This window comes from Lycium ferocissimum, chromosome 5 (assembly GCF_029784015.1).
Source record: "Lycium ferocissimum isolate CSIRO_LF1 chromosome 5, AGI_CSIRO_Lferr_CH_V1, whole genome shotgun sequence".
Taxonomy (NCBI): domain Eukaryota; kingdom Viridiplantae; phylum Streptophyta; class Magnoliopsida; order Solanales; family Solanaceae; genus Lycium; species Lycium ferocissimum.
In genome coordinates this window covers 5,361,653-5,384,783 of record NC_081346.1, presented here as the reverse complement: position 1 = coordinate 5,384,783, position 23,131 = coordinate 5,361,653, and the positions used below count along the sequence as shown (strand labels likewise).

Sequence of the window (23,131 nt, the reverse complement as noted above, 5' to 3'; positions counted from 1 at the left end):
TTATGAGTTCTTCAATTTTGGTCAATTTTGATAGAGTATGCATCTGACCCTTTTTCTTGAGTAAATCGTACGAACTTGTATTGAGATCAAGATACTCGAAAACAGAAGCAATGAAATTGGTCCACATGGATTAACAAATTTTTTTGACAAACAATAAAAAAGAGTTTAGCTGTTACATGAAACAATTATTAGATTATCTGTAGGTTATTCCCGCTCTCTTAACTGGTGATTTTCTGCATTCCCTTCTGTAGCGTCTCTTAAACATCCCAGGACTCCACCAACAAATCCTTCTATTGATTATCCATCCGGGGAATCTGATCATGCTGCCAAGAGAACTAGGTCACTGGGAATATCTGATGAGGTAGTAGACTCTCCCGATTTTTAAATCATTCTGTCAGCAATATTTACAATTTCTATTGTAGCTTTACTTTCTTTCCTATTGTTCATTATACAGGTTAATCTTCCCGTGAACGTGCTACCTATATCATTTCCAGGGCAAAGTCATAATCAAGCTCTTAGTGTACCTGATGACTTGCCCAAGACTGTTGCAAGAACATTAAACCAGGGATCATCTCCCATGAGCATGGATTTTCATCCTTCTCAGCAGACATTGCTTCTAGGTCTGCATATTCTGAACGCTCTTCTTTATTAACATGCTGGTGTTTTCTATTTGTCACTACATACTTTTGGCAGTTTGCATTTATCATGACTTTCTATGTTACAAAATAGTTGGCACGAATGTTGGAGATATTGCATTATGGGAAGTTGGTTCGAGGGAGAGACTGGTGTTGAGAAACTTCAAAGTCTGGGAATTGGGTGCATGTTCAATGCCGTTACAGGTTTGGTCTTTTTCCCTTAGATAGAAGTGAGCCCCCTTAATTCAACGAGATTCATCTTAATCTGATCAAAACAATTTCTCAACTGAACTCAGACTGCATTGGTGAAAGATCCCGGTGTCTCCGTTAACCGTGTTATATGGAGCCCCGATGGTTCGTTATTTGGTAAGCTTGATGAAAGGCACATTTCCTATCTTACTATATTGCACTGTCAAAAGTAAGTTGAATGATCTCTTAGATTGACTATTTTTCTATTGAGCAGGGGTCGCATACTCTAGGCACATCGTTCAAATATATTCTTATCACGGGAATGATGATATACGTCAACATTTGGAGGTATAATGTGGCGGCATTATGGCTCTTGCCCTGGTGATAAAATTCTGAATAATTTCACAATTCAGACTGATAATGCTTTTGCAGATTGATGCTCATGTTGGAGGCGTAAATGATCTTGCATTCTCTCACCCTAATAAGCAGCTCTGTGTTATAACATGCGGAGACGACAAAACTATAAAGGTAGGGAAGGCATAACATATCGCTTTGTTGCCTATGAATGACAATTTTCGGTAGGGGAATAATTGCTTGTTCTTTCCAATGGTTGCTAATTTCTAGGTTTGGGATGCCACATCTGGTGCAAAACAATATACATTTGAGGGTCATGAGGCACCTGTATACTCTGTGTGCCCTCACCATAAAGAGAACATTCAGGTGAGGATACTCTTATGATGTCTCTTGTACAATACTAAATGTTTAGCTATCTGCACCTTTGCACTTGTGCTGATAGCTTTCTTCTTCAGTTTATTTTCTCTACAGCATTAGATGGAAAAATAAAAGCATGGTTATATGATAATTTGGGATCTCGAGTAGATTATGAGGCTCCTGGTCGTTGGTGCACAACAATGGCATACAGTGCTGATGGAACTAGGTTATCTCTGATGATGCATTGTGTTATTGCTACTTAACATATTTTGCTAATGTCGCTTGAGAATAATAGTTTTTTCTCCAATCTGACATATTCTCTTCTTCTCTGCCTTTTTTTGTTTTTTTTTTTTTGGTTGGGGTGGTTGGGTGGCAAAATTGCAGATTGTTTTCATGTGGAACCAGCAAAGATGGGGAGTCACACATTGTCGAGTGGAACGAAAGTGAAGGGGCTGTTAAGAGAACATATTTAGGGTTTCGGAAAAGATCGCTAGGTGTGGTACAATTTGATACAACTAAAAATAGATTTTTGGCAGCTGGTGATGATTTCTCAATCAAATTCTGGGATATGGACCATGTTCAACTCCTGACAACTATTGATGCTGATGGAGGTCTTCCAGTAAGTTTATTTTAAGGTTGACTGAGAAAATGGGGGTATTCTACTATGTTCTAACTGCTTTATCTTTTATATCAATAAATTATATCAGGCAAGCCCTCGAATTCGATTCAACAAGGATGGTTCTCTATTGGCTGTTTCTGCTAATGAAAATGGGATAAAGATTTTGGCAAATAATGATGGTATTCGTTTAGTACGCACTTTTGAGAACCTAGCTTATGATGCTTCCAGGGCATCTGAAACAGCTAAGGTATTTGTTACCCTGTTGATATAAATCTTGAAGTTCCATTTTTTCTTTACACAAACATGACCAGGTGTCCATTGCTATAACATCATGCAGCCTACAGTAAATTCAATATCTGGATCAGCAAACAATTCTGGGTTTGCAGATAGGGTGGCCTCTGCTGTTGGCATCAGTGGAATGGTTTGTAAATATAACTCCCAAAAGTGATTAGCAAATGAGGGTTTTTTTTTTTTTTTTTTTTTTTTTTTTTGTGGTCATCAGATCATAGGCCCATGTAAAAAAATATATATGCGCATACACACTCACTTTTTCCATAAATACCGTTATGTTCAAAAGTGGAGGACACACCAAGAAGCCTCGCCTGCTTTACATGTCAATATCATCCACTAATATATTTTACATACTGTTGACTTTATAAGAATGGAGATGCAAGAGATGCCAGAAATATGGTGGATGTAAAACCCCGGATTAATGAAGAGCCTAATGACAAATCCAAGATATGGAAGCTCACTGAAATTAGTGAATCATCACAGTGCCGGTCCTTGAAGCTTCCTGAGAACCTCAGAGTGACTAAGGTATAGTCTCCATGTCTCTGGATTCGTGAAATTGTCTAATTGTGTTTTTTAATCTCATTTTCAAGACTTGGAAACTTTTCCATTGAACATACAGATAGCAGATAATTCGTGTATAGAATCTGATGCACGTTTAAGCCATAGTTCGTCTTTCTTCAGGTTTAAAAGTTGGCAACTTTTATGTTTGTCACAACGCCTTTGTGCACAATCTGACATGATCAAGGCATGTGACATGAGAACATGCCATCCGCAAATGAACTTATTTGGTTAAGTCGAGTGGAAATGAACCATATGATCCAACGGTGTTGTGCTTCTCTTTCCATATGAAAATATTAGGTTCAGTTTTTTTTCCGATTTCTATGAGTTCTCCTAATTAATCTTTGTGGGATTACACTAGGTATGTTGTTGTTATGAGTTCTCCTCCTGTTTGGAGGGGAGGCGATATTGATTTTGCGTCATCTCTTTTCCATATCTTGGTCACTGCATGTGATTCTAATAGAAGTGCAATGGAAGTCTAAAAAGGTGATTAATTAGAATGTTGTGGGAGGCTGGAAACCTTCTAAACAAGGTCTAGTACCTACACAGAGATTGACCGGAGTAGAGCGAAAGGCCTCTTATATTTATGGACAATGATTTGGCAACTTTCATGGTGTCCAACTTTGGACTAGCAATAGTAACTAAACTTCTGCTTGGTATTTCAAGCCATATTCCTTCCCCTTACCACACAATTTTGAAGCCGTTGCGTCTCCGTGACTGCACAACATGGATGTGAGGACATTGTAATCAGATATCGAACTGAAAATTTCGCGGAGAATTCTCACTGGGAAAAAATACTTAGCTAGAGATTTTGTTTAGTTGTCAATATTTCTTCCATGGTTTGTTTCAACTGTATTAGTTTTGACGGCACAGTTTTCTGATTTGATTCAATGCTGATAACTCCAGATATCAAGGTTAATATATACAAACTCTGGTAATGCCATCTTAGCATTAGCATCAAATGCTATTCACCTACTTTGGAAGTGGCAAAGAAATGAACGCAATTCAAGTGGCAAGGTAAATGGACACCGAAATTGTTGCTTTCCTCCATTTTGTACAGAAATGATTCTGAGCATTGAGTCAATCTTTATTTAGGCAACGGCCAGCGTTTCACCTCAATTGTGGCAACCTTCAAGTGGCATCTTAATGACAAATGATGTGCACGAATCAAACCATGAGGAAGCTGTCTCCTGCTTTGCTTTATCCAAGAATGACTCGTATGTGATGTCAGCATCTGGAGGAAAGATCTCCTTGTTCAATATGATGACATTCAAGGTATAACAACATTGTCTTCTTTTATTTCTACCCTTTACCCAAAGATCATGTGCTGAATTTTCTTCTGGATGCAGACAATGACAACTTTCATGCCTCCACCTCCAGCAGCAACTTTTCTTGCATTCCATCCTCAAGATAACAACATTATCGCTATTGGCATGGATGATTCTACCATCCAGATATATAATGTCCGAGTGGATGAGGTATGATAAAGATAAAAAAGAAGTTTTAGTTGTTATTGGCAGTCATCAGAATTTCATGTTTTTGGGCCAGTTACCGTATATCGTTATTGACTAGATTTCAATTTCTTGATGAAGGTTAAAAGCAAGCTTAAAGGCCACTCGAAAAGGGTAACTGGCCTCGCCTTCTCTCATGTGCTCAATGTTCTGGTTTCGTCGGGAGCTGATTCTCAGGTTAGAGACTTGATACTCTTGGCTAGCATGTAGTATTTTGACTTCTCAATGTTTTGTTAAAAATATTCTCATGAAACAAAACATTCTCATGATTAATGTGGAAAATACATGTATATGATAGATTGCATTTTCTTTCCTAATGATTTTGCATATAAGGCATCATACACTCTCCATCCCATTCGATACTAAGCAAATCAACTAGGCTTGGGAATTAGAAGTAATTTCACTGCATATCATATTAGATGATAAATATTTAAACGTTAGGCGAAGAATAAGATTATTTCATGCTCTAAATAAGAGCTGAATGAATTCTGATTTTTGTGAAAATTTTGAAAAAGCATACATGAAGTTGTTGTTTTAGAAGTGGTTCAAGCATTTTGGGAGACATCGAAATCTGAAATATATAGCCTAAAGTTGAGCTGAATATATTGCAAGTTACCTAATATCCTTCTCAAATATCACTCCATTAATCTATCAAAGTTACATTCTGCATTTCTGACACTCTTTAAAATGTTAGACTATTTATATTTCCTCTCTGTACTCTTTTATCTTTTGTATTCAGCAACATTATCTGCTTCTGTACAGCTGTGTGTATGGAGCACTGATGGGTGGGAAAAGCAGAGGGCTAGATCCTTGCAGCTACCAGGGAGATCGACATCTCAATCAGATACCAGAGTGCAGTTTCATCAGGATCAAACTCATTTTCTGGTTGTGCATGAGGCACAGATTGCTATATATGAAACAACAAAATTGGAATGTTTAAAGCAGGTAAGTCCTCTCCCTGACTGCAGTTGGTTATCAAATGCTGTTAGATCTCAACAATTAATACATATTATCTTCTTTTACAGTGGGTTCCGCGTGAAAGTGCTGCCCCAATTTCTCATGCCACATTCTCGTGTGATAGCCAGCTAATATATGCCAGTTTCTTGGATGCAACTGTGTGCGTATTCACTGCAGGGCACCTCCATATGCGATGCCGTATTATTCCTTCAGCTTATCTATCACCCAGTATTAGGTATTCTTTGCTACCCTGCTAACTTATTTACTGCTTTAATTGTAAGATATGCTGCCTCCACTATTCAAAACAAAATTCTTGTCTTTTTTTTTCTAATTAGTTAGACTTTCTTGAGATAGAATAGTGAAGTCGGTATCAGAACAATGCCTGAAGTCTAAACTGCAACTTGTCCTCGAAGAAAGAAAAAAAAACTTCCACAGGCTTGGTTATTGGTACAAAAATATCAACCAATGCATAGGCTATGTTGACGAGAGGACTACAAAATTCACCATCCTACACGCCATCTAATTTCTCCAAAATATTGACCATGTGGGTTAGAAATTCCAAAATAATTCATTGTGCAAATATGTATTTGTAAAATCATGTTAGTAAAATGAAGTGGGGCGTCTGACTGCCAGGATTAAAATTTCTAGCTTCACTGGAATATCCATCCTAATATATGTTTCAGGTGTTTGATTTTTTTTTTTTTTTTTGGTCATTTTCTCTGCATCATGAATCTAAATAAGAAGTAAATCTCTGTGTCTGATATCCTCAGGAAGTACTGAGAGGATCCATATTCAGTTCACCAAACATATTTCATCTCTGATATTTGAAGTAATATTTCGAAAACCTTGTCATTTTTCTGCAGCAGTGCAAATATCCACCCAGTTGTAGTTGCAGCACATCCACAAGATCCGAACCAGTTTGCATTAGGTCTGTCAGATGGTAGTGTTCATGTTTTCGAACCACTTGAATCTGAAGGCAAATGGGGCGTCCCTCCACCACTTGAAAATGGATCAGCAAATGGCATGACAACCGCTCCATCTATTGGAGCTTCAGGCTCCGAACAAGCACCAAGATAACAAAGAGAGCAAAAAGGCTTGCGTTTTGTTTTGCTGGATCTTATCCGAATTTCAGTTCACACTGACGAGTAAATGTTCGTTCTAGGAGACTAACCAGAATCCTCCAAGTCAAAACACGAAGTGTATGTAACGCCCCAAAAATTTGTGTTCTTTGTAATTGGAAGGGAAGAAATATCTTCGCTAGGGGCTAGGAGTCTTAGGACTAGCTGCAGCCGACTTGGTTTTTCTACCAATATTGTGGCTTTCATTTGTGGTACTCTATTAGCTGCAGGACATAATTTAGCTCAGCATTCTCCAACGTGTAAATCTCCAACTCATGAGGTAAGATGTAATGTAAAATGAATACTTTACTCTTTGTAATCTTTAGTGTAGTGAGGAATTCCTCCTATCAGCTTTCTAATTCGAGTGATTCTTGAATTGGATTTTGGCAAGTCTCACCTCTTAAGGGTGAGGAATTGTCTTTGATCTGTGAGACTGTGACATCTTCTCGACCTCAACATATTGCGGCATTCTCATCATGAACATAAAGTGCATTGTTTCTTCGATATCCGGTGACTCTCATAATTGGTTAACTCATATAGCCCTGAAATTGTGCTATTTATTCAATTGAATGCACAAAAAAGAAGTGATTTGATTCTCCGATTTAGCTCATAAAAACGGGCAAGATTTTGTGAGAAAAGATAACGTATCATATACCAAACTTGAGCTCTTGGTTGGCCATGTGAAGTGAAGAGTCCGGAGCCTAAATGGCACAAATTTGGACCAAAATTTCCAAAATGGGTTTATCGCATAGCCCTACACGATTTATCCATTTTTTAACTGCTTCCGTCTTTCCGTCCGTGAAGTTAAAAAAAAATAAACAAATAAAAAATAAAAAATTAAAGGGAAAATCGTGTAGATGTACACGATTTAATTCATCCCATGTCAATGAATTCACCGAGCAATTTAGTTTTCTTGGAATATGATTTCCATACGTTTACAGCGCAACAATTGTACATCAGTTTGCCTAATCGGTTATATACAATTGACTATAATAAGTAAACTACTGTTGTACTCACCAAGTATCCTTTTACTGCTAATTCAATTGAAATACCTCATATTCCAATTTCCAATGTAGATGATTACTCGCTCCCTCCCATATTACTTGTCCATTTTTCTTTTTTAAAAGTCAAATTATATAAACTTTGACCAACATTTTGAGATATATTTTCCACCATGTTAGTATGAGAAGGATTGTAACTGGTAGTGTTTTTCATGTAGTTTTTAAATATTTAATTTATAATTTTAAAATATTGAATTGATCTAATCAAATTTAACTCCGAAATAGTCAACTTGACTTCGAAAAAGTTTTTCAAACCGACAACTAATATGAGATGGAGGGAGTATTTAATATCAACTCGGTGTAGAATCATTAATAATCTTGGGATAAGAGTGATTAGAATCTATAAATTAATACACCATTTAATTTAAATTCGACATGTAACAATAACTTTTATGCCTTCATTTAATCACTTTGTACAATAAACAAATTGCTATTACTCCCTCCATTTCAAATTATTTGTCGTGACTACTAAAAATAGTTGTCTTAAATTATTTGTCTTTTTAGAAGTTCAAGGCTAAATTAATTAAATTTATCCCATTTTACCCTTAGTAGAATTTTGCTATTAATGGATGACACACATATATAAGAGTAAACATTTAATGAAGATAGATTATAACTTAAACATAAATAAGGATAAAGTAGTTAAAACTCCCTCCTAATTAATATTTTTTAAGGGGCGTGTAAAACAAAAAAGCGACAAATAATTTGACACGGAGGGAGTATCATATTTCATTATTCAAACATGTATAGTTAACTTTCGACCAATTACAAAACTGTTTTAGCTTTAATATGATTTTCAAAGGGTATTTTTTCCTGATGAAAGAGTGAGTATAAGAAGTCCACCTTTTATCATAAGCTGCTAGGGCTTTTCTTCTAGTAGTGTCTCCTTTCGTACCTGTTAGAAAACAAAGTTTGCGCTAAGAGTAGTCTGCAAAAATTAAAGGTTAAATCGTGTACATCTATACGATTTGCAAAAGTACTTTTGGCAAATCGTGTAGTGGTACACGATTTGCCCTTTAATTCTTTATTTTTTTTTAAATTTCACGGATGGAAAGACGGAAACAGTTAAAAAGTGGGTAAATTGTGTAGGGCTACACGATAAACTCCTTTTGGTTTATTGTGTAGCCCACAATCCCTTTTGGAAATTTTGGTCCAATTTTGTGTCATTTATGCTCCGGACTCTGAAATGAACGTGAGTGGAGATGGTTCTGAAGTGACCATCTTGTTTCAGTACATAATGTTGATCAAACTGAAACAACCACCTTATGACGTGCTCTAATTTGTTTCATACTATTCTAGCTCCCTTCGAAGTGATTTTTCATAAGAGTATATTTTAATGCAAGGGATGCCATGAAAAGTCAAAGCCCTAGAAAACTAGGACACTGATATGACATCCCTATAAAATGAAGAGATTATGGTGTTCAAATGCAGGCAGTTCAAACATCCTAATAGAGGGGCAAATAGACAATTTTTAAAGGGCTTATTGTCTACCTCTTTCATATATGATTCTATAGATTTAGAAAGAAAGAACACGCATCAGTATCTCAAAGGCGGTAAACACAAAATAAAAAAAGTAGAAACAGAAATGACACTTTGTTTTGATTGAATTTGTATTGCCATATAGTTTTACTGTTATAAAAACTTTTAAAAAAAATGAAAGAGATCGTGTGGCTAAAACATAAAAAAGATATATCGATACAACTCTAGTGATTCAATAATCTTGGTACTTCAATCTGAAGTTTCTAGTTACTCCCGACGGCATGAGTCCCAACAAGGGAATAGGTCAGTCATAACTCATAATTCATTGGTTGACTAGGCGCCTCCATTATTGAATAACTTGCTGCCGCCCTTCTTTTTGCGCTATTAACGATACGAAAATAATAGGTCAATAAGCTTAAGTTCAATTAACGTTAGAGATGAAAATGTCACAAAAGTAAATCAGAGCCAGAATACAAGTATGCTGAATGCATGTTATGCAATAGGAGAAACAAAAAACAAATTGAATAATATCTTCTACAGAAAAAATTGCCCAAGGATCAAAACTTAGACATAACATGTACACAAGATGAATCTCAGAGAAATGAATAATATCTTCTATAGAAAAAATTGCCCAAGGATTAAAACTAAGACATAACATGTACACAAGATGAATCTCAGAGAAATGAATATATCCACCTAAGACTGCCCATATAAAGCTGTACTTAAAAAATGTAATATCATTAAATAAAAATAGTACACATCGAGAATAGGACGTGTCATATGAGAGGGTCATTTGCACTTTTGTCCCTATTTTGTGATGATCTTTAATTTTTGTCTTTCAAAGAACTTATGCCCCGCTAGGTATAAGTTTGATTTTGAAGGACAAAAATTGAAGACCAGTCATTTGAAGGGCAGATTATGCAATTACTTCCACACGAGATTGTGCAACCATACCAACATGTAAATAAACCACTATAATGCACTAGCCAGCAGGTCAATTATAACATAATGCTCCATATATAACATTTATTTAGAATATAACAACCAAAATGGATCACACGACCAGTAGTGAAGCCTTGAACCACAACTGAGTGCTGAACTAAGAATAGAGCACACAAATACGTCCACAGAATATTCATTCAAACAAGGTTCCTTGGTGTTCATAAGCAACAGAAATGATACAAAAGCCAAACATTTTCATGAACTGTCCATCAACTTGCCGAGGAAATAATCAATCATTCCCATATCTGAACCTTAGTCGAACACTGACAGCTTACCAAAGCCGAAATTTAACCAGAACCGCCAAAGTACCCGCAACACCAATTCAGAATTCAGAAATGGTTGCTGTTTCTTAATGGCTTGACAACAAAATATGTACAAAACCTATTACCCTCCACCCAGTACCAAGGAAGCTTATCTACATTTTCCCTCATACTGAAGTGCTCAATATGAGAGAAGGCTTCATCTATGGCACGTTGAAAAGACCGACCAACATACACTGAAGAATGACATACAGCCAAATCTTCAACAGACAGATTATTTACAATTCAAGAAATAACATATTTTATTGTTGATCTATGTACAGCAGTTTCCCAGCACTGACTAGCTGGTCAAAACAAGTATCCTTGCACCATTTACTCGGGCCTGTAGTTCACCAGATTCGGGAGCTCAGTTGACTGGAGTTTCCTGATGTCATTTGCAGTTACCTTGCAGGATTCCAAGGTAAGTGATTTCAAGTTCTTAAGTTGCTTCAGATGTTGCAACCCTGTACTTGTAATGCGAGAATTTGAAACATTCAGAGACACCAGCTGTGTCAACCCTGCATTTCAGTCCAGACAAAAGTTGATTCCATAAGAAATTCAGAAACCAAAAGTCAGACAGCAACTACTGCCCACTATGTGGAAGGGAAAAAATGAATAGTTTTGACTAATTCTGAAAAGAACCACGAGATTGGTGCAGCAATTGTTTAGTTGCACTGGATAATCAAAGGGAGGAGGAATTAAAGAGAACCCCCGGCATAATGGCTAATCCAGCTACTTTGGATAAAAGCATAAAATAAAAAAAAGCCTTGAAGTGGCGAATAATATTAGAGATTGTCCACACCTCTAAAATAAAAGAGAACAAACAAAGCCCACGTATGGGGGGAAAAGCACAAATAGACACGAAACAATACCAGAAATCACTTCCAAGCTCTTATCCGTCAGGTGACTGTTTTGAGAAAGATTTAGCAGTGTCAAGGACGTCAGGTCCTTGATGTTCTTTACACCAGCATCAGTTAAACCTCCACCACAAATTTCCAGAGATCGCAGATTCTTAAAATCTATCATCAAAATTGACCAGAATAACCATAGTCAGAATTGAAACGCTTCAATGTTGATTTACACACATTCTGAATTACTCTAGATATAAACCTATGAAATCTGATTTTATTAGGATTCATAAAGGGGAAAAAGCAGAGCAGGAGCTTGAACACTTTGATAAAGTAGTAGCACGGCTGCATTAACACCGGCATATCAGGATTAAAATTTCTTTCACATGGATAACAAATCACCATTAGCCACAAGCAACAGGAATGGATCTATTTTACATAATCTTCGTATTACCAGCAATAGGACTGAAGTTAAAGCCCACACCCTGAAGGGGAATAAAGAGAGTATGGGCAGGGCCACAGGGGTGAGGGAAGCACTAAAAGTTCCACAAGACAGATTGAAATGGAAGGGAGAGCACCGGATGTTGCATAAAGAGACGGATAAGACGTACGTCGAAGATAGCTTGTTCCAGAATCAGTGATTCTAGCTCCAAAGAGGTCCAAGTGAGTTAGCCCAGTCAAGCCTGCATTTTGTAGAAATCAGACCGGACAAATCAACTCTAGTATCTAAATTATACACTTCTAAACAAAATTCATAATCGAGTATCATGTAACATAAGGCCTCTTAGGGTCAAGTTTATCTCTATCTTCTACATTTCCATTCTATTGTCCTTTTCCTTTCTGATTTTCAGTTTCTTGTAAATTTTTGGGTGTTGTCATCTGGTATCAGGATTTTGGCTTGGGTTTATTCCTACAAATCCAAGTTCCTTAAGTTCTACCCAATCCATTAACTTAACAAGAAGAAAACAGAAATCTGAAATTTCTTCTGGTTAGGGGACCGTTTACCTGCTGGCCAACTTGAAACTTTTGGTAGGTTTGAAAGGTTATAGTACCTCTCGTGCGTTGCTGGGCATCAGGCATCATTAGATAACGTTCAAAATCTATTAGGATGTTGAGACTTGTTTTTTGGAAAAATTAGAGAACATTCGCCAAATATTTTCCAAATTTCACAGCTAATTTTGTGTGCAAAGTTTTGGGTCTCAAGTTTACTTTGAGCGAATGCTTCAACTTGCAGGTTTTGAGACCTCTGGTTCATGAGGAAGTTAACTGAGATGAAAGTAACACCAAAGATACCATTATGGGAAAATTCTTACTTGTAAGTGCTGCAAGCCCAGCATCGGTTATTTGGCGTGCATCCAAATTGAGTGACCTCAATGAGGATAGCCCAGAAAGCCTCCTTAGACCACTGTCGGTGACAACACTGAAGGACAGGTTTAAGGTATCTAGGCTCCTTAACCCTGCACAACAAAAGACCAAACAAATTGCATCAGCACAAAATGCCTAGTAGAGTCTATTTATCCAATTATGACATAGGTTCGCCAAAAGGTGCTCCCAACGCATTTTCCACGGCAATAACATTCAGAAAGTGGATTTGGATGGGCGGCTAAAAGGAAACAGAACAATTAAATCCTTAAGTCACATTGAACAATTAAATCCTTAGTCATAACATTCAAATTTCAATAGCCATTGTCACTACTCTCAATCTGCTTCATGCAGCTGTAATGCAGTTTCGACACTACAATTCATGGAAAATTCAGGTTTTGTTTCCGGAAATTTTACCCAGATTTGGTTTCCAAGGAATTATCTTGATTCCTTTTTTTAGGAGGCTTTAGAGTAAGACCAAAGTTCGTGCAGCCATAATCCAATTTAACTCTTGACTATAGCCAAATTATTATTTAGTATCTCTTAGTTTTACCTATTGAACATTTAATTTCTTTTGGTTCACCCGAAAAAGAGAAATAGAACAGAAAGCTAAAGATTATCATCTCATCACTAGTGGGACAAAACCCAGTCCAGCCCTGTCCTTGAATTTCTGAAAGCTTCAACCGAATGAAGAAGAACCAGAATACAGTTCAAATTTTCTAATATAAGCACAAGGCACAAGAAAAACCTGAGAGATGACGGATCCCATTGTTTCCAACTTCAGTGTCAGACAACTCCAAACTCTTCAGGCGATGAAGACCTGAAACAGAAAAGCAAAAAAGAGGGAAATTGGCAAATAAAACAAGCTGAAATTAGACAAGTCGTCCAAACAAAGTCGGTAAAAACTTTTAAGTATGAATCATGACCCAAAAGATTTGGCAAGACATCTATTTATAAAGAGGCACAAGATTGTTTTCAGACAAGGATCATACACAAAAATTGTCAGGACGAGAAGGCTTAAAATACTCTCCAGGGCAACAATCACAGCTAACTTTCAGTTTCCCTTTTTAGTTAAGAATACATTAAAGCAAAAGTTTTTATTAAATTAATGTGTGAAAGTTGTTTCTAAATTGCATGATGCGGGGACTAATAAAAGCATAACTAGTTTGGAAATGAGGCATAGTTGATTCATATTGATAGTGAAACACTAACCTGACAAATTAATCAGCCCTTCATCTCTAATCCTACATGAGTCCAGGTTTAAGCTCTCCAAGTATGTTAAACCTGTTCAAAGCAAGACAAAAGCTTGTATAAATTTATAACATCAGAACTATATGCTTTTGTTTCTTTTGACAGGTAAAATCCGACTTAAAGTCCCATGGAAATCAAGTTCAGCACTAAAGACACCATTAGATTTAAAGTTCGGTCTGTTACTCAAAATCTACATGACTACATTATAGATACCAGTAAGGATGGCAAAGGGGGGAGGCGGAGCACAAATCCCACCCACCAATATTACCCCATTAGTGGCTCTGCGTAACTCACACCATGACCCCTTTAACCTTCCTAATAAGCGAACCAGCAATCCCTTTCTCTTCTTTTCTCCTTCATTTTTTGGGGTCATGGGTCATGGAAGTGGAGGTGATACCATTATATCCCTACCACTTTTCCCTAACCCAACCTACAATTCAATCCACAATATTCCCTCCTCACTCAGAACTAAAACTTAATCCATGAAGCAGAAGGCCTACAAACTTATCGAATGACAACCATTAAAAATCCCTACACAACAACTCAGTAAAGTTATCATCCATCCTTAGGCAGACTGTAACCAACCGCCATGTACATTAAAGCTATGAAACTAGAAACAAAGTTCTTAAAAAATAACGGATGTATTCCTCAAGTAACATTAAGCCCCCCTAAAGCTATAGCAGAACCAGAAGGAGCAGGGAATGTACCAACCAAGTGAGAGAAGCATACAAAAGTCAAATACAAGATCACCTTTCAGGTGCACAAGAATGGCATCTGTGATCTCATTGAATCCCAAATTCAGAACTTTCAAACTTTGCAAACCTACAAAAAATGACAAATGACGTACACGAGTTAACTTAAATTTTTGAAAATCAGAATGAAATCAATAACTCATCAATCTGAAATGATATGACAAGTTAAATAATAAGAGCTGATAGATAAATCATAAATATATAACTCACTGGAGAACTTCTCACACCCATCATCTGTTAAACAACATCTGCTCAGGTTTAAATATAGCAGAGCATGAAGAGCTGCAAAAACAGTAAAAAGAGACGTCAAAAACCGAACTAAAAATGGAAAGGTGGCAAAGAAAACAAGCTTTATTCAAGGATTTCTCAGACTTGGAAAAAACCTTCCTACTACCGTGATTTTAACATTGATAGGACTTGTAAATAGGTTTAGTGATTGGAGTTGCCAGGTAGCTAACTGACATCCTAGTATAGTATATATTTCCAATACAATTTAATTTCCCTGAGACAATACCAGAAAGAGACTCCAGGCACGCTGCTGTAACAGGGCAACCCTCCATATTCAACAGAGTAAGCTTTTCCAGAGCTGACCAAGAACAAAAGAAACAACAAAAGCTTCAGTACGAGAACCTATATGTACTTGCAATGAATAAGGAGGCTGAACAAAAGTTTTAAGTGCAGATTACCACATAAATAACACGAAAATTGAAATAAAGATACGTGCTCTGCCTGGCTTCATTCAATTAGTCATCTAGCAAATGGAATCCTTAAAAAAAAAAAAACATGAACTATTGTCGTTCTTCATGCTACAACATTAGAGTACGGGAAGAGTCTTGTGGCTTCAAACAGATTTCAAGGTGACTGGGCTGGTTAAATAATTAAACTCCCCATCTCCAACAGAAATGTGGTGGTCTAAATCTTTATACCCAGTTATTACTACTCTGCAGCTTGGGGACAAAGTAGCACACAAATCCCAGAAAACTTCAGAGGCTGACATATAACTTAATCCTGGCAAAGGTGCCAGCTAATGTGTGGCATTAAATAGCCTAAGGTAATACCAGTATATGAGTTGGAAAGACAGATCTCTTCACTGATCTGTGGATTGGAAAGGGTATCTTATGATCTAATCACACACAAATATAGCAGCTTGCGCCAGCTCATCAACTAGAAGTCTACTGGTATTTCTTGCAGTATACTCGGGTTTATACATAACATTATTTATGTTAGTCATCAACTCATTAAAAATCTAGCATTTTGCTTAAAAATGATATGGTTAGTGCAGTATCAAACAGATGTAATTCCCTATCAGTATGGCAAACAATTTTATTAATGTGGGACAGCCCCATATAGAAGCTATGTAACAACCTCTCGGTGCCACTTCATTTGTTCCATGAATATCAGTAGGGGGGATCGAATCACTGTCCTTACTCCTTAGATAAAAATATTATCAATTCTTAGAGGATCCGAGAACTCACAGCTCTAAGCTTGATACACAGTACAGATACTGATAAAAAGTTATATTGCAAAAGACCTCTATATGCCTGCACATATATATATATATATAGAATTTCTCCATGATCACACTTCAGAGCTAATCTAAGGCGGCAATTAAACCTTTGGGTGGTTGAGACCTTGCACTAAGATAAAATGCAGGGTCGCCTCTCAACACTTGACACCACAAAAAATAAACCTTGTTTTTTTCAGGAGCAAAAAACAGACAAGATTGGTTCTTTTTGTACGAGGATACCGTCTTCCCAAGTAGCAAGCAGTCTACAAGGATTTCATTCAACTATCATCATCGACAAGGGAGTATATATAACTTTCTCATGTACCACAGTCCTTACTAAGATAAAATGCAGGTTCACCTCTCAACACTTGACGACACAAAAAAGAAACCTTGTTTTTTTTTTTTTTTTCAGGAGCAAAAAACAGACAAGATTGGTTCTTTTTGTACGAGGATACCGTCTTCCCAAGTAGCAAGTAGTCTACAAGGATTTCATTCAAGCATCAACATCGACAAGGGAGTATATATAACTTTCTCAGGTACCACATTCCTTACTGTTATAGATTCAGTGGTACTATTGACTAAAAGTAAAGCATAAATATATTAAACTAAGATTATTAACAGAAAAAGATTAAAGCACTGAATGAAGTCTAACATTAGGTAGTTCAATAGCCAAGATAAGTCCCAACCCCCACATAGAAATACCTTAAATTTCAAATCTCACTGGGGTTAATAATCAGGTGGCCCTGTAGGTCCAGAACTGCTAGGTTGAGAGAAAAGGACATACCTTTGTCATCTCCATCTAGTAAGGGCATGGGATATTAAGCGAGAACCAACATTATTCAAGATGGTAGAATATGTACCTTTCAGAAAAGTAACACCACAATCTGTGACCTTACTGGATGAAATTTGCAATCCTTTCAAGTTTGTCAGCCCTGAAATATGAACACAAAACAACTTCATCACAGAGAACTATGAACACAAAAATATTCAGCACAAATATTTATAAGTGAAAAAAAAAAAATTGACACACACTATCGTGAAAAGTCAACTTTCTGTGCATGATAGGTTACATCAAATAAGTAGTTAATTTTTACCATCGCAAAGAAAGAAAATGAAAGAACAGTATTTAGGCATGTGCACGGTTTTGTCACGTTTCTTCTTTAATGGTGGTGGCCTGGCCAGCCTTCATGCACCTCGACTATACAAGGGGTACCTGTTGTCTCCCACCAGCAGAGGTACCGGGTTATTGCCACCAAGTCTTAGGCAAATGGAAGAAATCGCCAAGTACTTTTTTGTCTCTGTTGGGATTTGAACATCGGTCTCCAAGGTTTACACTCACTTCATTGACCATGAGACTATAGTTCAATATTGTCAACGCACAATTTTTTGTGTTACTGCAAGGATTACTATCAAAATACTAGGACAAGGAGCATCTCAGAGGGAAATCAAGCAGTTATCCATAACAGCTTTTTTATCTTTCTATGCTAAGCAGCTTTAGTATATAATACTGTTACTATATCCAAAAAGGCCCATTTCTGGTCGAAAGAAATGAATATTCCCCATAAACAAATCATAAAAGTTGAGGTGAAATATCAAACCACTATGCGACTATCACTTGTATCGATCGAGAAAGAATAATAGGCTTAAAAAAACAAAAATACAAACTTCCCATATAACAATACTGCAATTTCCTAAATCCTTACTGGTCCTGTCTTAACATAAATAGAAGCACCTATCTAAAAGAAACTCGCATACTAAAAGACCTGTTCTTTTTTCCATTTTGACAAAGCATATGCAATGTTAGACGGTGTCCACAGCATCAATAGTCTTCAAAGAATAAGCTGATTGTGATTGACATTGCAAAAGGAGGCCCAGACTTTCAGTTCATTAACTAAAGCTTCCAAATCCAAATAATCATCAATCTTTCAGTAATAGCAGCCCAAATCTTAAGCCTTAATTTCTGCCCTCCTTTTTGTCGAACTCTTTCCCCATTAACTGCCTTCTTATTCAATATACAGAAATGAGGCTATCTGAAGAGCAGAACAAGGCAGACACACCTGCAAGAGGCTTCATATCCGAATCCGTGATGCAGTTGCAGCAATTGATGTTAAGAGATTCAAGCTTGCTTAGACCTGCCGCAAATAAAAATCCTTGAATCAAGTTCAGTATATTTCTTTACAGAAACTTAGAGGAGGAAACCATGCTTTTGCTAAAATTAAATATAGTAAGCATGCATAGAAGACTCGGTGCAATTTGTAGAGAATCGTACTATTGTATAGGTTCTGTACTTTTGGGTATACTTCTTGCACCGATGAGTTCACATCAAGGGGTTTGAATCGGTTATTTTGTATTATTATTAATCATTGGTAGGTAATTTCAGTGATATTATTTAGAAATCATTTTTGTGGTTTGTGATGTGTAGGCAAGTTGTAGACTCAACGTTAGACGATAAAGGTGAAAAAGCCCGAGAAAATGCAAAATACATCAAGGAAACAACAACAACATACCCAGTGAAATTCCACAATGTGGGGTCTGGGGAGGGTAGAGTGTACGCAGACCTTACCTCTACCTTGAAAGATAGAGAGGCTGTTTCCGAAAGACCCTCGGCTCAAGAGAAAACTTGACAAAAAGGTACAAAATATATCAAAGGAAAGTATTTGATTATTAAAGAAGAAGTCGAGTGACGATAAGTAATGAAGATTCAAGCAAGAGGTGTTGGGAATTAGATTTTGGAGCAACAATTTCTATCAAGAATTAGGTGACTCAACTTCAACAGATCACAACTCTCAATCTATAAAGAACTTGTTCATAATTCTTGACGAGTGCATTATTCGCAGCACACTCTTGAGATCTCCATAAGACAGCATGTAGAAAGCTAACATCAAATTTTATATCACCATTATCATGACATTTATTCTACAGTTCACCACAATCTTACAGTCGGATCAATCACATCATATACAAAGAGCAAAGATATTTTTATTTCAAATTAGATTCGATATTTTATTAATCTATAAATGGAAGGGGAGCCCCCACACATACAACTGGTTACAGATTCTTCTCCAAAAATCCTATATGATCCATCTACACACATAGAAATGCCACATATTAAAAGAAAATGAAGTTTTCTTTTTTGATCAAGTAAATGTATTTCAATTAAAAGAAAATGAATTTTGAACAGTTATACAGGAAGTTTATCCATTCTTAGTCTTGGAAGCAAGAATTTCGATAACCAAATTAAGAGTACAAACTTTTGATGTTATCGCAACAAAACTTTGGATCTTCAAGCTTGAAAATACTAAGCTGCTGTACAAACTATGGACAGTTACGCACCATTAAGGAGAAGAACTAACCTTTAAGATGAACCATTCCCCCATGAATTTTTGGGCACCTCTCCAAATCTAACTTCACCAAGTTAATTAACCCAGACAGTGCACTCATTCCTTGAGCAGTGAGTGCATTATTTCTCCTAAAGCTCAGAGTTGTCAAGTTTGATAGACCTGAAATCATTGTGTAATTAGCAGCCACTCCAGAAATACAAAAGGAAAAGGAATATACTCCAATAGATTTGCATAGATAGCATTAGTATTTGTAAAGAAGCACAAGCGAATACAAAACCAAATGAATAAAGGAACCTTCTATGTATAAAATAATTTGTAAGAATACCACATGTAATTTTAAAATCAAACCCCTATATTGTTTTTAGAGAAATTTGTTCTATGTATTATGCAGCTCATAAAGTACTCTGTATTACTATGAAAAAACCCAAGGTAATCAATTTTCTCCTGCAGTTCAAGGACTAAGCCTTCCATCTTTAACTTTTTGCCTTTTAAGTTTTTCTCTCTCGATTTTCTGTCCTCTCCCTATCACTATTCACTGCTAAAGGAGTTGCTATGAGTGAATATTCTAGCTGACTTAACTACATTCCTCCCATGAGACTGCACATCGTCGGAGAAAGAATATTACCACTTATATTCTCCACACCACGGTCTGTAATCTGGTCACAGTAATTAAGATTTAGTGCTTGCAAATATTTGCAATCTTTGAGATTAGTCAGTCCAGAATCTGTGACAACAGACCCCGACAGATCTAGGGAAAGTAGAGATGAACCCTGTGAAGAAATGACATCCATCCAACGGTCGCTCAGACCAGGATATTCTCCCATATTCAGATCCTGTAATGCGAAAATCACTTCATCAAGAGTCAGTCTGACCTCAAAGTCACATAAAAGAATCAGGTGCCGAATATTCCTTATCTAGTGGTTCTACTCTATTTTAGAAAAGTAAGCGTGACGACACCTGAAGAGCACAATCTCTAAAGGCTTCAAGATAGACATCTGTAAGACGCTGCGAGCAAACCAATTCATCAAAGATCTGCTGACTTATATCCCTAGGCAATACAGAGAAGGTACTGTATTTATCAATGTCCTGCAACAAAGTGCAGGAGAAATCAGTTTGCAAAATAGAGGCTAGTTTCACCTGATAAATCATTTTTAATGGGAAGACATACTTCACAGATTCTACGAATACACAATTCCATAAGAGATGGGCATTTTCCTTTTCCCTGTTTAGCATCTGCTCCTCGAGAAAACGAAGTTCCCAACCATTTTGAACTTGCACTTTTGGAATATCGTCCAGAAACTCCTCTATGTAGGCTATCCTCACTGACCTGCTGGTCACGCTTCCTAGAACATGCTCCTCCCATTTGATAGGTGTTGGATTTTCTTTATGTTAGCAAAACTGCAGATTATAGATGGAGCGGAAATCCATGGGGTCAACTAAATTTCAGGTTGCCCTTTATCACGATAACCTGCAAGCCAACAAAACAACGAAAGCCTTAGACTGATTTCCAGATACCTTTCTAATTATGCAAGTAAATTAAAGACATAAGCTTAAAACTAGAAATGATGGACACGTGTGTGGATCAATAAGGCAATAAGTAGCCATATCAGTGCCTGCGGGATGATGACAAAATCATGCATATCTTAAGGGGGGAAAATGGCCACACCAACAGAATGAAATACTTGACATCTTTAGAGCATCCATACATAAAGGAATGACTACACCCCCATATTACTATTTACATATATACAGATATAAGCACCTACATCTGATGAGACTGTACAGCTTTGAAGGACCCCGGAAACATGCCTAATAAAGAAGAACAAACTCTGAAAGACTTATTCAAGTGACTGCACGATGAGACTATTTGCCAAAACAGAGGCACGTATTCTTCCTGTTTTACCTTTTAACTCTAATGTTGCAACGAAATTTTATTTCTCACACTAGAAGTACCTAAAAGAGACAAGTAACTTTTCAAGAGATTTCAAGCAATTTGCCAAAAGATGATTCCCTGTGAAGTAATAGTGCAGATGATGGCCCAACAACAGATGAGGAACCCAAAAGCTACAAACATAGCAATATGCCCAAAAGTGAGGATTAGAAACAAGAAAGTGAGACATAACAAAGTGGCACATACTAGAGCTGCTCACTCAAAGAACACAAGGAAGAACATTTAGAAATTAAAAGAATACTCAGACAATCGAACGTAACTGCAAAGTCACCATATATGTTAAGTCCAAAGTTTTATTATTCCACATAAAAGCAACTAGCTGCTTATTTGGAAACTCCTTGGGAGGCACATTTTGAAATGAAAAAAGTGGTCATACCCCAACACCACAAAAGAACGAATCCACACTATTTTGCCTTTGTTGACAAAACCTCCAATAGAAATTAAAATGAAGAAAATGGTACAACCACTGTATTTAATTTAATACCATCCATGAAATAATTCTAAATTACGGTTGGATGTATTTTTGATAAAATTTTCAATGCAATTTCAGCCAATCCAAACGACATACACATATAGAAGAATGCAGATATAACGTATTGCTGTGCAATTATCTATACTAAAGACACGTGAATTTCCCTTGTGCATTAAATATATATTGTTCCACACTAACTCATTGAAATATCAAGAAAATAACTCATACATTTACATGAAACATCAGTTCAAATAGTAATATGAAAGCAGAAGGAAAAGCAAAGCATCACACCAATTTCACAAAGCTGCTAAGAACTAAAATATGTAAGCAAGTACCCAACTTTTTCAACCACCCACTAACATAAAAGATATTTAGATGTTGATTGAATTTTGGAAAAACCTTTTTAGAAACTTTGGCAAACAATCGAAACCAGCAATACTATTCAGGTCAAATAGAGCTTAAAATTCATTATAAGAGAACACTATTTTTGTCTCGTCGTAATCAGATGATTAGTCTAGAATGAAGCACCTCCCAAAAATATCTCCTAAACATAATTCATGGACTAAATACAGTTAATACATAAAGGAACACAGAAACAAATTAAAAAGAAAATGAAATTTGTGATCTTTTTATTAGAAATTCCATCCAAACTAACACAGAAACAATAAAACCAAAGATCATCAGAGGATCATCAACTGTAAACACGGTGACTTATATTATTAATTATATTATGAAATTCAATAACTAGAAGAGAGAAAAAAAATGAACCTTGAAGTATCGATCAGTGTAAGATAAGACGAAAAGGAGAAGATGAGAGAGTATAAGAAAGTACTGGAAAGTATCACAAGTATAAAGAAGAGAGGCGTCTAGCCGAACCAGAGTCCGAACCAACGGATTAGATCCACGTGTGAAGGAACTTAGGTTTGGTTAAGTTGCTTTGTAGTGATGAGATAAGAGAGGCGCGGAGGCTCGGGTGTGGGTCCTATGGGTTGCTACCATTTTCAAGGTAGCTTTTATCCATTTGAGTTTGATTGGGTCCCACATAATGGAAGATAGTGTACGCAATGTTTTCGATTACTAACAAGTGCACAAGGTTTCTTAAATGCCTTTCTTAATCTAAGGGGTTTGCGATTAAATCTTGTCTTTTCTAATTTAATTAACTATAAGCAATCAGTTTGTTGAGAATCAAACACCATTCTAATTCTAATTATGAGTTT

The 23,131-nt window shown here is 36.6% G+C and overlaps 2 protein-coding genes across 5 annotated transcripts; one reads left to right on the top strand and one right to left on the bottom strand.

The window, feature by feature from the left end:
* Positions 1-126: 126 nt before the first annotated feature.
* LOC132055602 (protein TOPLESS-like) lies at positions 127-6,970 on the top strand. Of its 2 annotated transcripts, none has more exons than XM_059447516.1 (19): positions 127-361; positions 455-620; positions 730-839; positions 932-1,001; positions 1,099-1,172; positions 1,257-1,352; positions 1,449-1,544; positions 1,634-1,761; positions 1,920-2,154; positions 2,243-2,401; positions 2,492-2,575; positions 2,815-2,970; positions 3,910-4,020; positions 4,099-4,278; positions 4,353-4,481; positions 4,596-4,691; positions 5,277-5,459; positions 5,540-5,706; positions 6,338-6,970. In XM_059447516.1, the coding sequence occupies exons 2-19, from the start codon at positions 578-580 to the stop codon at positions 6,546-6,548; spliced, it is 2,328 nt and encodes a 775-aa protein (XP_059303499.1). In that variant the 5' UTR covers positions 127-361; positions 455-577; the 3' UTR covers positions 6,549-6,970. The 2 variants fall into 2 exon arrangements, with proteins under 2 accessions (XP_059303499.1, XP_059303498.1); XM_059447515.1 differs by having other exon boundaries at positions 192-361; positions 6,335-6,970.
* Positions 6,971-10,248: 3,278 nt separating this feature from the next.
* LOC132055601 (uncharacterized) lies at positions 10,249-22,837 on the bottom strand. Of its 3 annotated transcripts, none has more exons than XM_059447512.1 (16): positions 22,683-22,837; positions 20,660-20,959; positions 20,449-20,577; positions 20,117-20,324; positions 19,504-19,650; positions 18,208-18,282; positions 17,011-17,082; positions 15,158-15,229; positions 14,854-14,925; positions 14,642-14,713; positions 13,853-13,924; positions 13,389-13,460; positions 12,592-12,735; positions 11,890-11,961; positions 11,303-11,449; positions 10,249-10,948 (listed from the first exon to the last, which is right to left on the bottom strand). In XM_059447512.1, the coding sequence occupies exons 2-16, from the start codon at positions 20,852-20,854 to the stop codon at positions 10,764-10,766; spliced, it is 1,734 nt and encodes a 577-aa protein (XP_059303495.1). In that variant the 5' UTR covers positions 20,855-20,959; positions 22,683-22,837; the 3' UTR covers positions 10,249-10,763. The 3 variants fall into 3 exon arrangements, with proteins under 3 accessions (XP_059303495.1, XP_059303496.1, XP_059303497.1); XM_059447513.1 differs by lacking the exon at positions 22,683-22,837 and adding an exon at positions 21,445-21,666; XM_059447514.1 differs by lacking the exon at positions 22,683-22,837 and adding an exon at positions 21,258-21,279.
* Between the last annotated feature and the right edge of the window lie 294 nt (positions 22,838-23,131).